The 21,626-nt window shown below is 36.7% G+C and overlaps 4 protein-coding genes and 1 non-coding gene across 5 annotated transcripts; 2 read left to right on the top strand and 3 right to left on the bottom strand.

Moving 5' to 3' along the window:
• Positions 1 to 3,121: 3,121 nt before the first annotated feature.
• On the top strand, positions 3,122 to 3,203 carry TRNAS-AGA (transfer RNA serine (anticodon AGA)). Its single transcript has one exon. It is a non-coding gene; the product is annotated as a tRNA-Ser (tRNA).
• Positions 3,204 to 3,770: 567 nt separating this feature from the next.
• On the bottom strand, positions 3,771 to 7,714 carry LOC113710309 (uncharacterized). The gene is made up of 4 exons (XM_027233245.2): positions 7,432 to 7,714; positions 7,069 to 7,174; positions 4,192 to 4,307; positions 3,771 to 4,063 (listed from the first exon to the last, which is right to left on the bottom strand). Exons 1-3 carry the CDS (start codon positions 7,541 to 7,543, stop codon positions 4,229 to 4,231), a joined length of 297 nt encoding a protein of 98 aa, XP_027089046.1. The 5' UTR covers positions 7,544 to 7,714; the 3' UTR covers positions 3,771 to 4,063; positions 4,192 to 4,228.
• A 1,139-nt stretch (positions 7,715 to 8,853) lies between these two features.
• LOC113689752 (uncharacterized) lies at positions 8,854 to 10,279 on the bottom strand. The gene is made up of 3 exons (XM_027207517.2): positions 9,959 to 10,279; positions 9,486 to 9,803; positions 8,854 to 9,320 (listed from the first exon to the last, which is right to left on the bottom strand). Exons 1-3 carry the CDS (start codon positions 10,011 to 10,013, stop codon positions 8,974 to 8,976), a joined length of 720 nt encoding a protein of 239 aa, XP_027063318.1. The 5' UTR covers positions 10,014 to 10,279; the 3' UTR covers positions 8,854 to 8,973.
• A 2,133-nt stretch (positions 10,280 to 12,412) lies between these two features.
• Positions 12,413 to 13,476, bottom strand: LOC113690188 (uncharacterized). Its single transcript, XM_027208014.2, has 3 exons — positions 13,340 to 13,476; positions 12,921 to 13,246; positions 12,413 to 12,783 (listed from the first exon to the last, which is right to left on the bottom strand). The coding sequence occupies exons 2-3, from the start codon at positions 13,204 to 13,206 to the stop codon at positions 12,572 to 12,574; spliced, it is 498 nt and encodes a 165-aa protein (XP_027063815.1). The 5' UTR covers positions 13,207 to 13,246; positions 13,340 to 13,476; the 3' UTR covers positions 12,413 to 12,571.
• Positions 13,477 to 17,487: 4,011 nt separating this feature from the next.
• LOC113710301 (ras-related protein Rab11C) lies at positions 17,488 to 19,929 on the top strand. The gene is made up of 3 exons (XM_027233233.2): positions 17,488 to 17,665; positions 17,781 to 18,024; positions 19,082 to 19,929. The coding sequence occupies exons 2-3, from the start codon at positions 17,860 to 17,862 to the stop codon at positions 19,565 to 19,567; spliced, it is 651 nt and encodes a 216-aa protein (XP_027089034.1). The 5' UTR covers positions 17,488 to 17,665; positions 17,781 to 17,859; the 3' UTR covers positions 19,568 to 19,929.
• The last annotated feature ends 1,697 nt before the right edge of the window (positions 19,930 to 21,626 follow it).

Genomic DNA, 21,626 nt, shown 5'->3' with positions numbered 1-21,626 from the left:
GTAGTAATGACAAAATGGTCATGTCTACCAAGGACATGTTGAATTCAAAATTTGACATGAAAGATATGGGGCTTGCTGATGTAATTTTAGGAGTTAAAATTACAAGAATATCAGACGGGTTGGTCTTGAGTCAAACTCATTATGTGGACAAGATTCTAGAAAAATTCAATAAGGATGATTCTGGAATTGCAAGAACTCCATTAGACAATAGTTTCCATCTATCTAAGAATAGAGGAGAGAGTATTTCTCAAGCAGAATACTCAAGAATCATTGGCAGTCTAATGTATTTAATGAGTTGTACTAGACCTGACATTGCATATGCAGTAAGCAAATTGAGCGGATTTACAAGCAATCCGAGTGCTGATCATTGGAAAGCAATTTTAAGGGTACTTAAATACCTACGGTACACTCGGAACTATGGACTGCATTACACTAGATACCCTGCTGTTTTAGAAGGGTACGCTGATGCAAATTGGATATCTGATATAAAGGATTCAAAATCCACAAGTGGATATGTGTTCACACTTGCCAGTGGAGCAGTATCTTGGAAGTCTTCTAAACAAACTATTGTAGCTAGATCTACAATGGAATCTGAGTTCATTGCCTTGGACAAATGTGGAGAAGAAGCTGAATGGCTCCACCATTTCCTTGAAGACATTCCAAAATGGGAAAAACCTGTGCCACCAATATGTATTCACTGTGATAGTCAATCAGCAATTGGAAGAGCACAGAATAACATATATAATGGTAAGTCTAGACATATACGTCGTAGGCATAATACCATTAGACAACTACTCTCAACAGGAGTTATCTCTATTGATTATGTGAAATCAAAGGATAACATAGCGGATCCGCTAACCAAAGGATTGAATAGAGAGTTGGTTGCAAAAATGGCAAATGGAATGGGACTAAAGCCCATAGAAGGCTAAGTGTTATAAAGGAAACCCAACCTAGCTGACTGGAGATCCCAAGATCTAGGTTCAAAGGGACAACCTAATTATAAGGACTTAGCATAGTCATTGTGGGGGGATATCCCTAGACCCATTCCATAATGAAACAATGACGCAAAGGAGAATTCAGGATAGCACGATGGTGTGCTTTAATGATTCTTAAGTGAAGTAATTAATTACTGAAGACTTAAGTAAATCACCTATGTGAGAGTGAAGTGGGGCCGCTTCAAAAGAGAATTGTTTAGGGGTCAATTCTTAAAAACTCTTGCTGAACCAGGTTGATGTTCATGGCCAAAACGAACATAACTATGAGAACTGAACAAATGGAGCATGATTCCTGTGTGAAATATATGGTTCATTTACACTAAAAAGCGAGACAGTTCAAAGACATCATGTCTACTGGATTGCTAGTAAAGTAAGTATATTTCACAAGAGAAGGTTCAAAGGGTAACACCAACCTATCTTATGCAGGTTTCAGTCGTGGAACACTACTGTAGAGTCAAATCAAAACAATTTTTCCATTCATGTGGGGGATTGTTGGAAAAATGGCTATATTCATTGTAGAGTGAATGAGAAAATTGTTCTCATAATGGCACTCTTGAAAGAATCCAGGATAATTATCTATCATTCATTCATGTATATAGGATTCATGTATATTAATTATTGATACATGATTTTGGATAGGATTCATGTGTATTAATTATTGATACATGATTTTGGATAGGATTCATTTGGGGTTATCTTATTGAGATACATGTATGTACATGAATGTGGTCCTTTGATAAACGTGAAGATAATTATCTGGAATTTAACACTTGTTGCCAATTTCTAACAGTCACCCTTGGCCAGCATCTATAAATATCTCTTTTGTTTCAAAAGAAAGCGCGCTCTCTCTCTCCTTTTCCTTCTTGCATCTGCATCTTTTATAGTGTTCCATATTGCTCTAGTTCGAGTTCGCTGGGGTGAAGAACGTTTGGTGCTGACATATTCGCCTTTAATCCGTTGTATCCTGAGAGACAGACGCCTACTCAACCTCAAGCACTCTACCTGGAGGGGGCGAATCTGTTTTAAGGAAATTGTGCTCACAAGCCTCGGATTGTTATTATTGTTATTTTCGATCATTTCTTTCTTTCTGGGTTGTATTTATTCTTCTCTATTGTGTATCAGCCTATATATTTTATTATTTCACTAACAGAATCACCATCTTATAATAAAGATGAGATAGTTACCTTATTATTACTTACCTAATTCTTAAACCAAAATTACATTATTCTGAAATGGTTTTCTTAGTTATGTTTTCGATGCGTATAAGGCACCGTTTGATTTGAAGGAAAAGAAGGGAAAGAAAAAGATACCAATGAAAAACAAGGAAAAGAGAGTAGATGAGATGAGAGTGGTTTTCATCTGTATTGTTTGGATTGAGTATGGAAGGAAAAGAAAAGAAATACTAAATTTTTATTTGGATTGAAGAAGGAAAAGAAAGGAAAGGAAAGGATCAAGTGTTAATTTACCGCAAAAGATAGGAAAAATAATTTTAAAAAAATTAAATTATTTCAATTAATTTAGTTTTATTTTCCTTCATTCCCGTCTACTTTTGGATGGAAACCATAATCCATCAAAACAATTAATCTCTTTCCCTTCCTTTCCCACCCTATCCTTTCCTTTCCTTGTGACACGAGTTACTGGATTGAGAACAATTAATATTGCAATTCTGCGTTGGTAACAGATAGACAATCCAAAAATGTACAGAGATATGATTCCTTTTCCACTTACTATTATTTGGATATGATAGTTCGAAAAATTCTTTAGAGATGTATATTTTCCTCTCCACCCAATTAACAAGTGAATGCTAGTAGATTCTCGACACCATGGTGAGGTGAGATATGCATTTGCCCTCTCACATGAATGCATTTCCTGGGTCATGAAATGAAAGCTCTTAAGCAGCACAGAATTCGTCCATTTGCGATGCAAGTGAGCATTACCATCGCTTGCACTGGGAAATTCTAGTGTCTAGGAAAACAATTATAGGGGTGGGAGACTCAGCAATTTAAACTTGATACCATTGAGTTACCCCTCACTAGTAATTCTTAAAAGAGCTTTTAGAGATACCAGTTGTGGAATGGTAATACATTTGTGATCTTCTAAATCAAACTCACCGGTTACAAAGTGTTGTGGGCGTGCCGGAGTGGTTATCGGGCATGACTAGAAATCATGTGGGCTCTGCCCGCGCAGGTTCGACTCCTCCCGCTCACGCTTGCGGCAAACTGAGTTAGCAACTTACCCACAATGGTTTTTTAACTGAAAACATCTTTGCGTTGTGGAGAGTGGCAATCGGCATTACCGCAATGGCGGAAGCATACTGCACCGACTCTACGGTTATGAAAAAGTTTATCAAAAACGCTCAGCTTTAAGATTAAAAGATAAAAAACTATCTGACCTTTAGTTCTCTCACTCAGTGAGATTAGGACGCCAATTTCCAGTATATCTTTTTGAAGGCAAATATACATCTTAGAATAAAGGAAGACCATTTATTTTTTAGGTTCCATAGTATGATGGTTTTACTGCGATCTCGTTCGTCCCAAAGAGTAGCGGAAAGTACATGTCATGAAACAATACAACGAAAGACGCACGCAAGAAACTTTTCAACCTCTAGCAGTAGACGAAGTCCCTCTGGGAGCAATTTCAGTCTATCCCGCTAGGTAATCTTTAGAGTTCCCCCTTCTTTTGGACAGAAATGCCTTTTGCATTGAATCTGTACTCAACAAGAAGTTCGGTTAGATTAGTTAACAGTTTTGCTTTTGCGTCAAGCAATCAACCATATTCACTGGTAGTTCCCAGCAATTAGGTGGTTATATCAGAAATATAAACCACCTAAGCACATGCAGGAGGTATATTATTAAGTAAACACCATGCTACAAGGATCGCATATCAAGTTTGCTTACTGACAAGAAGACCAATGCAGCTTCCAACAGTTCTATAGACAGAATATAGACCCTCCAAGAGTTTGCATTACAATTATATAGTCAGCTCCTAACTCAAACTAACTTCACAGCAATTTGAATGTCAATACAACACTAAAGAACTTGGGCAACGACATCATCCTCTGGCCATCCCTAAGAAGAACAATTCAACAAAATATAGCTTAGAGGCCAGTCCATTATCCATTGAAGGCAAATTTATTGAATGGGCGACAATAACACAAGCAACAATAGCCTCAGTGATTGTCATGCAGAAGCCTTACAGAGCTTAGAAAAGGTCGCTTCGCAGCATCAAGATTCTCAGGTGTGCAAATAATTGGCAGCCATCATCAGTTCCAAAGTCAGCTCAGGTTCGATGTGGAACTCAGTCTCCTTACCACTAAAAAATGTATTCAGGATCCCGCGTAAGTATGCATAAAAATTTCACTGCAAATTGGTGGAACAGGTAAAGTGGACTAATACATACAAAATGTTTCACGGTATGTTACTTATTTTCAATCTGCAAACGCTTTCAATATTCAGATGTATAAAAATTCCAGAAACAACAGTCGTTAGAGACAAGAATAAGTTCTTTGGGATAACAAGTCCCCTTAGCATGGACATACCCAACATTGATAGTGCAACTAGTGGCAATCAGTGCAGTCTAGACCAGACACCAAGATTCTGCAAGCATTTTTATTCACGCTATCCAACTCTCTACAGCACAAACCTACTCTGCTTAATAACCCAACAAGTATGATAAGAAGAAAAGAATAAACTCTGTTGAGCTTTCTCAAATAAGCAATAATGATTTCAAAGAGGGATTTGATGGTTGACTTGAGTGGAGCAACCAAACAGGCTATATGTGCGAGATGCAAGACTGCTAAACAAAACAAATAGTGGCAATAGGAACTACAGGTACTTGGGAAAGAAAATGGTGACCAACTTTCTCTAGACCATCTTATATCCACATGGTTACTGAGAAGTTGGGTGAGAACCATAGAAGAATGACAAGGTTATAGCTAAAATCCAACAACATTTTAGTAAGCCAAGAAATCTCTGTTATAATGTTGTGTGAGTAGATCATTTCAATGCATAACTGTCCCAATACTCGTACCAGGAGTCCAGGACATACAAGACATAATGATAATAGCAAAGCATTCAAGGTAAAGGGAAACAAAAGAAGAGCAAAACATCACTTTTTCTAAACAAACAATAAGAAAACAAAGTTGCAATTTATCTGTGAGAAAATTTCAACTTTCAGATGCATCAGAATCATTTCATATTAAACAGTTTAAACGACATTTCAAACACATCCATTCCAAAATCAAAAGTCAAGACAAGTATTTGTTGCTCGTTAAACTGATCCAATTGCACAACAAAAATGCATCGAGTACAAGTTTCACACAGAAATAAGTAAAATTTACCCTCCAAACCATAACTTTGCAATTCAAGGCTTACCACACGAACTTGCTAGACTAGATTAAAACATAGGGAGTTCTCAAGTTGGTACTTATAAGCCATGACTTAAAGAGTTAACTTTCCTTTCCTAGTTTAACTGCTAAGGTGACCCATGATGCTGCACTTGTGTGGTAAACTCAGAAGCAAGGAAACACAGTAAAGTTGCTGAATGTTCAGCAAAAATGTCTAAATATCTGCTTTCCTTGATTCATTGTACTTGACATTTAATATAAATGATAGCAATCTGCCCCGGCAAGTAAGGAAAGCTAGGGGTTCTCAAAAGCTAGAAATTTGCACTCCCGCTCATCACAGAAAAGTTTGACATGAATTATATATTGTGTTAATAATTGGCCTGTTTCTCCGTTGCTCGTAGAGTTCCCAAGATCCTCGAAGCAAAAAAGTTTTGCTACCTTGTTATAATACCCTGATAAAACCATCAGTGTATGATTCTATTCGTTCATTTCGTTCTTGCTTTGAAACTGGAACAGCTGGTCCTTTTGACCTGTTGATAAATGGGTTTAACTAAAGTGGCCAACTAAATTATGCTGTATAGGTGTTGTAATTCCTTTTTGTATCGTTGAGGGAGACATCATTGTAATGCTGAAAGCTATAGGATCATTGAGTTGTTCCTTTCTAAGTTGCTGACAGGTTGGAGTGTGGGATTAAGCTTCTATATCTCACACAATTACCCCGTGCCTGTGAGGAAAAGCCAGAAGTTGGCTGACAAGATCACAGCTGTTCAAAAACTGGTCTCTCCTTATGGTAAGGTAAGCAACCATTAGAAATTCAGGTCCACAGCAAGAATTAGCCACTAAGAATTTTACCGGACAATCATCTTTTGCATTATATAAACCTTCAATTGCAGCATTTATCACGCTTCTTAGATACTTGATTCCCAATCCTGACACGGAGTTGAATTTAACTGCAGACTGATACTGCTTCGGTGCTTCATGAGGCTTCAGTATTTATCAGGGTTCTTCAAGATCAAATAGAGGTTGCAACCTAATCTCTAATAATTTTGCTTGCATGGTAAAAAATTTAGCATAAGTGGGGGTTAAACTAGCTACTTTCAGAGTCCCATAAAATGCAAAATCTAATGCTTTTAAGGAATATTACTCATCTTTTCGAAACATAATTACTTGGCAATTGAAAGGCTATCATATATCATTAAGGTCATCCAAACACTAATAAGGCCTAATCAGCAGGTTCCGCTAAAAACATGAGACCAGTCAACAAAGTGAAATAAGTAGCTTATCTTCAGAGCGTTCATTTCTCAACTTTTCTCACTGCTTTTGTGCAGAATACTTTCAACAGGGTAAGAATACTTTCAACGGAAAAAGATGTTGGAATCAGAGAACGGGGTAGAAGTGTGAGATTGTAAGTGTGAGGTTTGGAGCCAATGAGTTCAGCAACCAAAGAGGCCCCTCACACACTACACAATTGGACAACTCTCCATTACCAGCAATTACATAACTTACATCACAAGCAGCACAAACAACAAGAGACATCTATCCAAAATAAAGGGAAAACCGAAGTGCAAATGCTGCTCAATCATCAGTCAGACATTTAATAAAAATTGGAATCCCCATCAAACACTATTACTACCAAATAATGAAATAATCACCGTGACAATATCAATACTCCATAGAAAGTAGAAAGTCAATTAAAAATACAAAATTAAAGAGAGGGAAATAAACAACCTGGCATATTGAAGAGACCAGTAAAAATACTGACAAATTTTCTCCAGAATAGTGGTGCTTATATCCGGAAACGTCACTTGCCTTTGCTGCGTCTCCGTAAAACTCCCTAAAGTAAATCAAAAGCAGTAAAGAAGAAACCGGTTATTTTCACACCGTAGTCTCAATTTCCGAATTCCACAAGTTAAATTCCCTAGCAACAAAATCCAATTACGAATCCGAAGAAGTAATCACACAACACAGATTAATAAAAGAGACAAACTAAAATAACGATCCAGATAAAATGATTAACCAGTTGATTTTCCTATTTCAATAATAGGTATCAAGAAATCTATCTAGATAATTTAGAGGTCGGGGAGGGGTGACCTGGAGAAGTGAGCATGTTGCGGATGGTCTGAGAGACCATGGCAGCTTTCTCATCGATGACGAATTCGAAGCCGTCGGCGCTGATCAGCTTCACCATATCTTCTTTCTTCATTTTATTTGATTGGCTTGGCTCCGCCGCCTCTGAATCCAGCTTGAAAATTCTTGAAGGAACTGAGTCTGAAGGGGATACCGATCGGAATATGGATTCTGTTCGACTGCCTTCGGCTGGCACTTAGCAGTGACTGTGAGTTCCTTTCTCGTAACGTCTAAGTTCTGACAGGGTGTTGTGCGAGTTACTGTTAGAGGTGGATCACGTCATGCCGAGGACTTTTCGGTCTTTTTACCCATTAACACAGAGCAGAGAAATTGAACACTACCACTTTTTTATTTGTTTCCTTTTTTTCTTTTTCTGTTTAATCTAAATATGTAGTTAATTTCGTGGTGAAATAGTTATCACCAATTGCATCTAATTTTCGTTTTGATTTCATGATTGTGCATGTTTAAAAAAAAATAAGGAACATTTTTGGGGGCTCATTTTCAAGACATTAATTTGTTCGATGATTTTTCAATTCAAAGCTTCTAAAAGCTATGGATGTGTTTGGATCCTTCTGTTTTTCAAAAATTAATTTTTCAAATATTTAAAAGATACTCTAAAAAATAGTCTAAATTTTTTTTAATATTTAAAAATTATCTCAAAATATATTTTAAAAACTCTACTATTCTTAAATATTTCAAAATATTTTCTAAAAATATCTCAAAATATACTCTAAAAGCTCTACTACAGTAAAATTTTTAAAAAACACAGTTTTAAATTCTGCGTCTTTATATTCAAACAAACTCAGGAAAAAAAACTTGAAAATAAAACTTCATTAGCCGACTCAAATAAGAACAGCTTGTATGCTCCTCAATATTTATCTGTTTTGTTTGAGACAGATAATAATATATGCAAAGCTTGAAAACAAAAAAAGACGTGCAATTATCGTTTTCTTTCCTTCTTTTCGTCTGCTTAATTCCAAAATTTGAGACTATGTATCATATATGGCCTACAAAGTCGGTACCGCAAGTGGAAAACAACAATTCTCTACCGAAAGAAAAGAAGAGGAAACAACGATCGACTTCATTCATGCATAATCTGTTGGTGGTGCAATTAAAGAGTTTTTGGAGTTTATATGGTCAGCTAGTAAGAAAAGTCGTCTCCAACAGAAATGGCTGATGATCACCGTAATGATTATGTGAAAAATGGAACCAAGACAAGAATGAAAATGAAGGTCATGTTTTCTTTTTTCTAGATCTATTTTTCATCAAGACAACAAAGGAATGATTTATTTGGTCCTCCCCTATTTAATTACTCCATACAATAAAAAGACTCTCTGCACTTAGCATAATAGTACGTGGCTTGTTTGCTTAAATACAATTAGTAAGTGATTTGTAAACAGGTATTCAGTCTTATTCAAACGGAGGAGGAAAGGCCGCATAAGTAGCCAAGCTTAGTAGAAGTTCATCACAATGTAGTTATTGCCAATAATTTTATTATAACTAGTATTAAAAACTACAGAATTGATGGAGAAGAAGCAGCGCGGAAATAACAGCAGCAGTAATTCCCATTGGAGATAGAGCTGGAGGGGTAGTAACAGCAGCAGCACCAGCAGTGACCGGACTGGCAGCAGGCGCAGAAACTGGAGCAAAAACAGGGACAGGACTGGCCGAAGGAGCAGAAACTGGAGCAAAGGCAGGGACAGGACTGGCTGAAGGAGCAGAAACAGGGACAGGACTGGCTAAAGGAGCAGAAACTGGAGCAAAAGCTATCCCAGAACTTTGAAACTCAGACATGGCCCGGCGTGGTGTACCGTGGGTTTCCTGTGCCTTGCACCGCTTTGACAAAAGCTTTCCTGCAAGCGGATCATTTTAGCACAACAAAAGAATTATCACAAAAAAATAGCTCTGGGGCAGTTCAATTCTTCTATCTTAATATTCTGATGCATTTTGCATGATCATCAGATCAGTTTACTTGTAAAAAAAAAAAAATTTCTAAAAGGTAACAGATAGAAACCAACCTTCGGCCAAAGCCAAATTAGAATAGAGATCAACCATGTTGGGGCAGTTATTGAGGCACCGATTAGAGCATAGCTTGGCTGTGAATATTGGGTCGAAAAGGAAGTCTGATGAGATTCCAGTAACATTCCTATCAGCCCCACATGCGGTTATGCACTCATCCGTCTCAATATGTTCCCTGATTTTATGCACCAAAATTTCAGAAGTCTTGCACTGGAATACCCCTGGTTCATCACTAGTCTCCAACGAGCATCGCTTCCCGGAGGATGAGATTGAAAACGCGCACATTCCCACAGGCAACTCGTCACATATTAGTTCACCTACATATATACATATATATATAGCCCATTAAAAGGAAAAAAAATAGTCAGCAATCCATAAATAGAAGTAAGATGAATCAGAACATAGACAATGATCGAAATTGAGAACAAGATTGCTTTGCAGGTTGGTCTTAAGTTTAATTAGTGGGGAGTACCGGCGAGAGCTCCTTGTAGGAGAAGAGAGAGAGCAAGGAAGATGATCATGACCATTATAGCTCAAAATCTAAAGGGTTTGGCGCTGTTCTCAATGGTTTCGCATGAGGCAAGAGGGTTTGTATATCAGATACAGAGAGAGAGAGAGAGAGAGAGAGGAGAGATTAAGAGAGTCCCATCTTATTGCAGCAATCAGACTACGAAAAGATATATATGCACCGTGCAAAAAACTACGGTAAGATGTGATAATAGTGATGAATATTTGGGAGCCGAGGACTTGATCTGCTAGAGCCTAGAGGTGGTGTCCTATTTCAAGTATCCATGTTCAAGGGTGAAAAGCCAAACCGATAATAACTCGGTACTGGACCAGTTCAGGACTCCAAATTTGATTTCTCAACTGTTCAAGTCGAATGTGTAAAAAGTAATTAATATTCATTATAACTTAAGCTTGAATTGGTTCACATAGAAATTTAGGTTTATGCATAAAAATTTCGAACGAATCAAGTTCGATTCTATAAGATATTGTTTAATTTTGATCATGAAAAAAAACCACGTCAAAGCTTGAAAATAATCTCAAACTCATTAAAATAAAGAAATATGTTCAAATTAACTGTAAAGCTATTTTGCTTGATTAAGCTCCTTTTATGCTCCTACCTTTCCTCTTGATTTTCGTTTACACTGTTTGTTACCATTATCATATCACCAGACAGACGCCGATTGTTTTATGCATTTTGTCTCAACAAACATTTTCTTGTCTTTTTTTTTTTTAACTAATTGCAGTGCGGTGCTAAACATGATTAAGAAAAGCGAAAAAGCGGCAATAGGAACAACAGGTACCAAAATATTACTTTGCGGGTGTGGATTTCATACACATATATACTTCATAGTTAATTTGAAATTTTTGGAGTAAAATTTTCGTGGGACAAAATATTTAATTCTGTTTGGATTAGCCATTTTTTTCAAAAACAAATTTTTCAAATACAATGTTACAATAATACACAATAATTCAAAAAACATCCCATCCATACAATATATCAAATATTTCAAAAAAAATTTATAGTAAAATTTCTGAAAAACACCCACAAAAACAGCTAATCCAAACGGAATCTTGATGATAATTTTCAAATATTAAGATATAAAATCACCAATTTGTAGAACTTGGGGGCGGTGCCCCTCCCCAGCCTCTAAGTTCGTACCCATGCTAGGGGAATAAAAGGGGTGATCGACTTTGCCGTGGAGTATCCTTTAATTCAGATAATGACCTCGAAGTTAGACGAGAAACAACTTGGAATACATGATATAATTAGGGGTGGCAATGGGGCGGGGGATCCTTCCCCCACCCCCGTCCCGTTGTCAAATAACTTCCCCCGTTCCCTGCCCCTTGCCTCCCATCCCCCGCCCTGTTTCCCCAACGGGAGATGAAATCAATTTATCATAAATGTTTATTTATAATAATACAATTATAAACAATGTTAAATAAGATTAAAAAACTATCAAGATGGAAATAAAGTATAACAAGTCAAATTACATTCAGTGCGGAGGAAGGGAACCGATCGAAATAAAAAAAGGGTTAGGAGCAAAACAGGTTGGAATTGAATAGCTTAGTCTTTGGGAGGGGCGTTAGAAACAAATCAACAATAGTCCAAGAAATTTCTTCGGTTGTTGCAGCGGCCGTTGACACTGACTAGCGTTGTACTTGTAAGTAAGGGTGCAACTTTAGGAAATTTAGAATTGTATTATATATATATATATATATATATATATATATATATATATATATATATATATATATATATATATTTATTGTATGCGGGGGGACGGGGCGGGGGATGGGGCGGGTGTATGTTTTCCCACCCCCGCCCCGTTTTAAGGCAACGGGAAATATTTTGCACCCGCTCCCATTGCCATCCTTAGATATAATGATAAAAGTAAATATTATATATACTGACAGTGTATGCATTATCACCGTTTAATTTATGACATCTGGAGTATCCTTTAATTCAGATAATGACATGTGGAGTATCCTTTAATTCAGATAATGACATGGATCATAAAAAGCCTTGGTTTCCCTGCGGTTGGATGTAGGCACCGCAAGTGGAAAACAGCAGCAATTTTGTACCGAATTAGACACTCAAGCTCTCTTTTGGTGCAATCAAAGAGTTTTGGAGATTGCATGATGTATTAAGAGAGGTCGTCGTGTAGTCCAAAGCTGATGACAATCACCGTTTAGGACGCAAGTCACGTAACCATCCTAAGACCAAGACAAGAATCAAAATGAAGGTGATCGACCATCTTTTCCTTTTTCCACTTTTTCTTTCCTTTTCTTTTTTCTCAGCAAGAGAATGAAAGAATAATTAATGAATTATCCCGTTTCTCTGGTTACTAAATAGTAAATAGTAAATACTGATCATTTCATGCAATAAATAAGGCTAATTATGGGTGATCATATCTAGTACTTAATGTAATTAGCACGTACGTGATTTATTCATATAAGAGGCAATCATTCTTCCATAAACAAAAGAGGAAATTTTACACAAGTACGCAACATGGTTTACTAGACTCAATATATATCACCACCATATTTATAGCAAATATTTGTGTATAACAATTAAAAACTACAGAGGTGCCGGAGTAACAGCATCAGCACTTCCCGTCGGAGATGGAGCTGGAGCGGCAGTGCGAGAGATCGGAGCGGCAGGAGCTGCAGAAATCGGGCCTTCACCAACAGCAGCAGGAGTGGAAGGCGCTATACCAGAACTTTGAAGCTGAGACATTGCCCTGCGCGGACTGGTTTCCAATGACTTGCACAGCTTCGACAAAAGCACTCCTGCGGATCATTTAGCTCGAAATTGCAAAATTGACGATGATCAAAAACAACTTGGGCCAATTCAATTCTTTGTAAATCTGGCGTAATCTGAAACATTAACAATTTCTTATTAATCAAGAAATTAAGATGGTGCTAACCTTCGGCCGAAGCCAAATTCGAGTAGAGGTCAACAATGTTGGGGCAGTTGTTGACACAGTGTTTAGAGCAAAGCTTGGCAGTGAATATTGGATCAAGAAGGGAGTCTGATGAGATTCCCGTAACATTCCTATCAGCCCCACATGCGGCTACGCATTCATCCGTCTCAATATGTTCCCGGATGCCATGCACCGAAATTTCGGAGGTCTTGCATTGGAGCAATCCTGGTTCATCACCGGCCTCCAGTGAACATCGCTTCCCAGAGGACGGGACTGATAACGCGCACATTCCCGCAGGAAATTCGTCACATATGAGTTCCCCACTTCCCCTACACGTATGGGCCATTATAATCAAAGAAAATAAATCAATATATATATTGAGATTAGATTTAGAAATTAATATCTTGAAGAACGAGACTGACTTGCAGGTCGGTTTGAAGTTTATTTAGTGGAGAGGACCTAGAGCACCTTGCAGGAGAAGAGAGAAAGCAAGGAAGAGGGTCATAGCCATTTTAGCTCAAAATCTATGCGGTTTTGCGCTGTTCTCTGTGGTTTGCATGAGGCAAGATGGTTGGTGTCTGCATTTATAACATAGACCAAGGAGAGAATTGGATGGATTTTTTGTTTCTTATTATTGCAGAATTGATCTCACTACAAAAAAGTATATATACGTGCATCGGTGCATGATATGGAGTACAATAAATTATGGTAAAACATGAGATTGTAATAACTAATAACCATTTGGCAGCCGGAGAAATTAGTGAATGAATTTGCCAGAATGGTGTCTCCGCGTCCTTTTATTGTTTGTTACCATTGTTATATCGCAAGGCATCATGTGTGTTGGGATAAGTCTACTGTTTTTTTTTTCGGTCAAAGGATGAGTCCGAAAATTAATTGATTCAGATCTTTTTGAATTTAGTATGTTTAATAATAGAAATATCTTACTATTTGATGTATTAAACACTGCTTAATTTGTATACAACATTTTAAGTAAAATTTTTCATTGAATTTTTTTAAATTGACTACACGTCTTATACCTCACGCACACATAACACACTCTTATACTATTTTTATACATGGCATACATTTGTTTATTTTCTTTATGTTCAATACACACAGACACACATGCATGCACACATACTCTCTTACACATAATACACACACTTAAACACTATCTCTAAATCGTTTCATTATTCTCTCTCTCACACACACACATTTTATTTCTCCAAACACAAAAATACAAGCCATTTTTTAAATAGAAACATAATATTTGTATAGTATTTTAATTCAATACTATAATCTAGTTAGTTATCAAATTGGTATAACTTAATCAATTCAGTAATATTTTCAGCACTTAATTTCAATTTTAAAATTCAGATTTCAAACTTCAATTTTACCAAACGGGTTACTTAAGGCATTTATCTCATTAAATGTTTCTCATCTTCTTCTTTTTTTTTTTTGGTTCTCAAAGTCAATAGTAGCTTGCCCACTTCTCGCTCGGTGAAAGTAGCCAATTAATATTGACTCTAATTTATCTTTCTCCAACTGAGCAAATTTAAATTCATTTGAGTTCATCGTACTCGTCCAATAATGCCATAAATTTAAGGTATTTATTGGTTGAGAAAATTTCTAAGAAATGGCATGCGAGATTCCTTAAAACATATCCGCATCCTAGGATAAATAAGACGCATCTTCTGTTTGTTGCTATCCAGGAGGATGAAGATTAATTTATCTTCTTCTTCTTTTTTTTTCTATTCAATTTTTACGCATTGATACAGTGGGACTTATAACTGCGAGCAAAATGGCGCATTAGGCTTGATAAAAATGATACTCCACGCTAACTTTTGATTGTAACAGAATTATTATCACCTAAACAAGAACGTTCCTAACACTACGTAACTAAAAGATCAAGAATCAGCTAGTTGCTCTTTACCTTCTACACTGTGGTAAAATCCTTATGCTTCCTCGATTTTGCATTTACCTTCCCATTTGCCCTCGAGGTGACTGATTTTATTTGCATAATTGACCCCCAAAAGCTGACTTTTTTGCACTTTTAGGTGACGGTCGCCGCTATACATCGTTGGATTTGGTTAAAGTGGGCTTCATCAGGTCTCAGATACAGAGGACGAGCTAACGTTCACGTCCAACAATCTTAGCCAGTCCTGACCATGATTGGAACCTGGACGAGCAAGCATAAGGTCCGGATCCGCTTCAAAATGGCCGTAGTTTATTTTTTGTTGGCAACAATAATAATTGTATAACATATTCTATTCTAATTTATAAAAAAGGGGAGTCTAAGGAGACTTGTGTGTCAGAGACTAGCGCTGCAGATAGAATTTGAATTCTCCACCTACAGTCTTAGTGGCCACTGAGCTAAGCGTTAGCTCAGCGGCGGTTCAAAATGACCGTAGTTATAGGTTAACTATAAGCCTAATTTAGTGTTCCCCAGACAATTATTTTGTAAAGGACCCGGTCCTCTACAGCTGTCGACTGTCGTGGCCGTGAATAGTCTACATTGAGCTGCAGTTACATGACCAACTTTGAGCCCACGACTAATAAGAAAATAGATTAATCAATTTTTCCAACAAAACTTAGTACACATTCATAATTGTTAATGTAAAAAAATTACTACATGATCGATGTATAAAAAATTAATTCATAATATATTTAGAGGCACAATTCTCTTCTTGCAAAGGAGGCATGTATTGAAAGCTGTTGGTGTAAACATATTTGTTACACTGGACGAGATGGGAAAAATTAAGCCACATTCAAGAGTGTCAATAACTGCATCGGATGACTTGTAGCTACACTTGAAACTCGTCAAAATCCCCTCAATTAAGAAAAGCAATATGAAGACTACTCAGCATAGTTACAAAATCATTTGTGCTTTCTTTTTAATGTGATGTACGTAAAATAAAAAGTGTTTAAAAAATATATTGTTAATACAAGCAAATAAGTTTTTAAAAATAATCCACAATCCAAACAAACCAATGATAATATTGAAGTCGATGCATCTTGGGGTATGCAACAAATTCGAAATCGGTAAATCGAAAGTTTGAATTCGAAATTTTTCGAATTTTTTACATCGAAATTATCGATCGAATTCAATTTCGAATTCACTAATTCCAATTTGGAATTCGGAATTCAAATTCGATTCCGAATTCCAAATTACCGAATTTCGAAAATTTCGAATTCAATTCAAATTCAGTTTGTAAATCAAAATTTTTCTATTTTACACACTCCTAGATGCATCTATCTTGATCCTTTGTTAATGAGTGGCACCAAGGGCAGGTGGGTCGGTGAACGAAATCACAAGGACGGCACTTAAAAGCCTGGGTTGACGAGATTATCTGAGTGAATTATTTTAATCGACGGCCCCAAGCGATGCATTAATGCATTCATGTCAGCTAGCTTTTTTGTTGTTTATTGCCAAAAAAAAAAAAAGTGATGATATCTATATATTTTTTTAAGTGCATTTTTAAGTGCTGTTCTAGCAATCATCACCACATTCCACAACAATGAAGATTCCCTTCGTCTGTGTGCACTGCACCACCCCATAGTCTTTTATGATATGAAAACTTTTACTCGAATGATTCGTTGAATCCAATGGGGAATTATTCTTGCATGATCACGCCATAATGCGTGCGCTAAATCGCTTGCTGGCACTCAATAATGCAGTGCCTTGGTTGCAATGGTAGTCGAAGAATGATGGGAGGCAATGTGTTTGTACATAAATGCAATTGTTTTGCATTTAGTTTCTTTTCAATGGTACATAACACAGAAAGTGGTTTGCCCAATATGAACATCAATGTGCACTGTACTTCTCGTTTCTTGTAAACATCACCAACAAATCATCAGCATCTTCCATAATATTGGGCAATAAATGGTTTTTCATTGCAAATCGCCGCAGCTGAGAGGATAATTTCTTTTTTCTTTTTTCGGCGAAATCCAATCTTTTTTGCCTGAGCCCCAAAACAATTATGTTTGGAAACAATAATAATTTAAATTATTATTAAGAACCCAAAACAAAACTAAAGAAAACACAAGAAGCATGACCATTGACTTAAGTCCCTCCTTGGGCTGTTGGTGAGGGTTCAAATCTCACCATAGCACTCCCTTGGTCTAGTTGGGTCTGTATACCAACTAGCCCCTACAACAGTCTCCTTAGGCTCCTCCTCCCCCTAGATTAGGATATAGTAGGTTATATAAATGTATCGTTGCTGACCAAAAAAAAAAACTAGTCACTACTCACTACTCACTGGTGGCAGAACATGGAAATCCGCTAACATTCCCCTTATAGGATTTAGGAATTAGGATATCCACCCTGGCTGGCAGGCAGGCACATCCCTGCCATCTGCCACTCTGCGACAGAACGGCCAACCCACATCCTTCTCAGCAGTCAGCTCATTAGCTAAATTTTGTCAACTCCCTCACCGAAACGACGCCACTCCCCGTCCACATAAACAAAATTATAAGAACAGGGAATTTTACCTTATTTTAATTTTTTTAATCCCAAAAAAAAAAAGTAAAAAAGAAAAGATTCTCCCATTACACGCTTGCTACCTACTGAGTAGTAATTTGCAACATTTGCCCCACATGAGAGGCACCCCCTCCAAAAACAAGCACATTCCAATATTGGCCGTTTCAAACTCGCCCCTCCCCCACTATATTTTTCTTTCTTTCTCCATACGTACCCCCATTTTCCTCTCTTCTCAATTCTTATCATCATTTCCGCTGTCTCCTGTACGGTAAGCTCTACGTACTTTTTTTTTTTTTATCTACGCGTGTATACCTGCGTTTATTGTCGTATGGAGATTACGGTTTTTTGCATTAGATCTGAGTTGTTGTGGATCTGTATTGCAGGATTAAAAGAGAAAGGGATCATCGGCTTATCGTTCCGGTTGGTTATAGTCATCAAAAAGTGTGAGATAGAGAGGGAGAGATGGCCAATAGAGTGGATCACGAGTACGATTATTTATTCAAGATCGTTTTGATCGGGGACTCCGGAGTCGGAAAATCTAACATTCTATCTAGGTTTACTCGAAATGAGTTCTGTTTGGAGTCTAAATCTACCATCGGAGTTGAGTTTGCAACCCGTACTCTTCAGGTTACTCCTCCTTTTTTTTCCTCTGTAATATTCCATAATCACACCATCTCGATTTTTTCGAAGTTTGTCTATTGTTTTTTTTGGTCTAGGTTGCATAATTCTCATGATTTGCATAAATTAGTTTGGATGGATTTCTTTTTCTTGCAATTTTGTATCATCTTCTCTCTCTCTCTCTTTTTTTTTTGCGTCTAACTGTAGTTTTATGCACGATTTACATGACTGCGAATTTTTGACCAAATAAAAAAAATATATAAAAATGTCGAGATTAGTAATTTGATTGTCTTTAAATGTTGGATTAGTGCTTATTGTGGCGCGACGAGGTCTTAAGAAAGAAGGATGCGTTTTTAAACACAAGTCACTCCAGTCAGTTTTGGATGGTTTCTTGAGGTATTAGTATGTTTCAGGACATTAATTTTGTCCCCCTTGTGAAGCTCTTTTTGTTTACATTTCGGATTAACAGAGTATCATACAAATTGATGTGGAGGATATCTTTTCACTCTCTATGTGAGGAGCTAAATGGAGTTCGCTGACTTGTGAAATGCTAGGAGAAAGTTAAACATGTTATCATCCCACCTTATTATCTACTTAATAGATATGTCTTTTGCAAGTTTAGAAAAGAGTTTCTGAGATTTCGTGGTGAATGATGTAATTCTTCCGCCATGTTAGATAGATTGGATGGTATATGTGGCATGCTATTATTTGTAATCTTAATTTGGTCATTGTGTATGTTGGATGATGTTCGTGTGAAGTTTGGTTTGTTCTGCATGCGCACCCATAGCATGGATGGTCGCCCCTGTAATTTAGGCTTTCTTTTGTCAAAATTGTAATTTAAGGATATCTATTTCGTAGCTTCTACAGACTACTAGTTTCCTATAGGTTTGGCAAAACAATCTAGTACTACCTTTTATGGTGTTTCCATTGTTAGGAAACTGAGTTTGATTGTTAAAATGCTTTTCTTGGCTGGCTAGCGTTTGTGGGGAAAGGTTGAGAATTTTGGTACTTTGTGAGATATGGGAACACACTAACCTGGTGATCTTCTGAAAATTTGGTGCTACAGATAGAGGGAAAGACAGTCAAGGCACAAATATGGGACACTGCAGGACAGGAAAGGTATAGGGCTATTACTAGTGCATACTACAGAGGAGCTGTGGGTGCACTCCTTGTGTACGACATAACCAAGAGGCAAACTTTTGATAATGTCCAAAGGTGGCTTCGGGAATTGAGGGATCATGCTGATTCTAACATTGTCATCATGATGGCTGGAAACAAGTCCGACCTTAACCATCTCAGAGCTGTTCAAGAGAACGATGGCCAAACTTTGGCTGAGAAGGAAGGACTCTCTTTTCTTGAGACGTCAGCGCTGGAAGCATATAACGTGGACAAGGCTTTCCAGACTATTCTGTCAGAAATATATCACATTATAAGCAAGAAAGCATTGGCTGCCCAGGAAGCGGCTGCCTCCACCGTGACTCCCGGTCAGGGTACCACCATCAATGTTAATGATTCGTCTGGAAACACAAAGAGGGGTTGTTGTTCTACCTGAGCATCCTATTTTCAAGGAACGGAAAGAAATTTGCTAGCATGCACAACTTTTCTTCCCCGCTTCTTTTTCATTCTTTTTTCCCCTTTATTCTCCCATTCTTTGGGCAAAAAACGGCTTGTAGAGTACTTCTTACTTCATTGTGACAGCAAAAAAGAGCTTAAGACTGATGTTAAAAAGAGTTTAGTCATTTAGGTGCTCATTCACATGATATATTGTAGTTCTTGTGTTATGGAATGACTGATACGGGTGATATGTGGCTGAGGCAAATTAAACACATGAGGTGGTCATGTAGGTGTAGCATTTTTCCTGTAGATTAACTTCTTGGCTTTCTCTCTTACTTGTAATAAATATATTTTTGTCTATTTGCCTTCTCTTAATTTCTGGAATGAATTTGCCAAGCATACGTTCTCTTAATTTAAGGATGTGCTGTGACTAAATTTATACTCCTACATGATAATAAGGAATCAATTCTTATTTCTTAGATGGAAATTCTCATTTCTTACAATTACTGGGCATCAAAGCTATATTCAGGAAACACAGTTGAGCAGCGTGTATTGACGTCATTAGACTTACCTAATCAGATCCTAAACAATTCGTAGTCATTAATAACAAAATATATTATGTTGGTAAAGATCATCTAAATCAAATGCTATGCTTGCCCTGCGACTAGGGTCTAGAAGCGTTTTCCTTTCCTTGTAATATTAATAATCTCTGCCGCCTCACCTACTCCTCCAAAGTAATAAACGATGAAGACGTTCATTAGCGCGTTGTTACTGGTAATTGTCTTGTGACTCTCGTCTAAACGCGGAAGGGGTCGATTGCTAAGAAGAATTCATCTTGCATTCTTCTTCATTTTCTTTAGCCTTGTTGACTCAGCTTAACCCTCCGTCAAATATGGCTGTACATCAAGGATTAATAATTCAGCAGATTGTATATTGGTCAAACTCTTGAATGATGGTTCGACTTTCACAAGTCGTTGTTGACCGAGACTGGGAATCTTAACGCAACGCAATGCTTGTTGAGAGGTTGACACTGACAATGAAGTTACGAAAGAAGAAAATTAATTGCACTTAATTTGGTCACTGGTAACATTTTGCTGCCCTAAACTCCAAATATATACACACTTTGCTCTTTGTGGTCAGCTTTTTAACGGGGTTAAGATGAAGTTATATTTTGCATGACCAAAATATCTCCAACTAATTCCTAAACACACATAATAATTGTGACATAATAAATATCTATGTCTTTAATAGTTGCTAAATCTATTTAAAAACAATTATACCGTGCATTTTGATATTTTAGCAATAAAATAAATTAGATAATCTGCAAAAAAAAAGAAGTCTAAACAATTGAATGTATTTATCTCAATGTTGATAGCAATACTTATTTTATATGAAATAAAATTAGTTAATGTATTTGAAATGAAGATTATTTGATAATATTTTTTTTCTTAGTGTAGCACTTTTTTAATACATTTTATATGAGATAAGAAAGTGATTTTAAAAAATAACAATGTATTGAAAAAATTATTTAGAGAATCTCAAGTTTTTTTTTTTGGAAAAAATGTAAAATTCAAACAAAATACAAACCAAGGTATGATTACGGTATAAAAATATCAAATAACATCTTATTGACTTCCTGAGAATCTTGTGACAGCTACAAGGTAAACAAGAATTATCAAAATCAATCCGTTTACAATTTAAAAGAAGAAAGATAAGTGATGAAAAATTAGTGTAGAAGTTTTAGAAATTTTAAATTCTTTTTACTCTACAATACAAATTTGCAATTCTTTGGTATTATACCATCTTTTATTTTTTAATTTTTCATGTCATATCATGTGAGTTCATGTTTTTTCTAATAACATATTCCATATTCCAATTAAAAGTAACTATAATATATGGGCATTATTGCTATTTTGTCAAAATTTTGGATGAAAAATTCATCATTAATGTTTGACTAGCCAATGAAGAGGGTAAAGTGTATATATTTGAAATTTCAGAGGTAGAGTGCTAAGTTCGGAAGGCAAAGTATAATTAACCCAAAAAAAAAAAAAGCCACT

Source organism: Coffea arabica, chromosome 1e, assembly GCF_036785885.1.
Source record: "Coffea arabica cultivar ET-39 chromosome 1e, Coffea Arabica ET-39 HiFi, whole genome shotgun sequence".
Lineage (NCBI taxonomy): Eukaryota > Viridiplantae > Streptophyta > Magnoliopsida > Gentianales > Rubiaceae > Coffea > Coffea arabica.
This window is presented reverse-complemented; position numbering and strand designations above follow the sequence as displayed.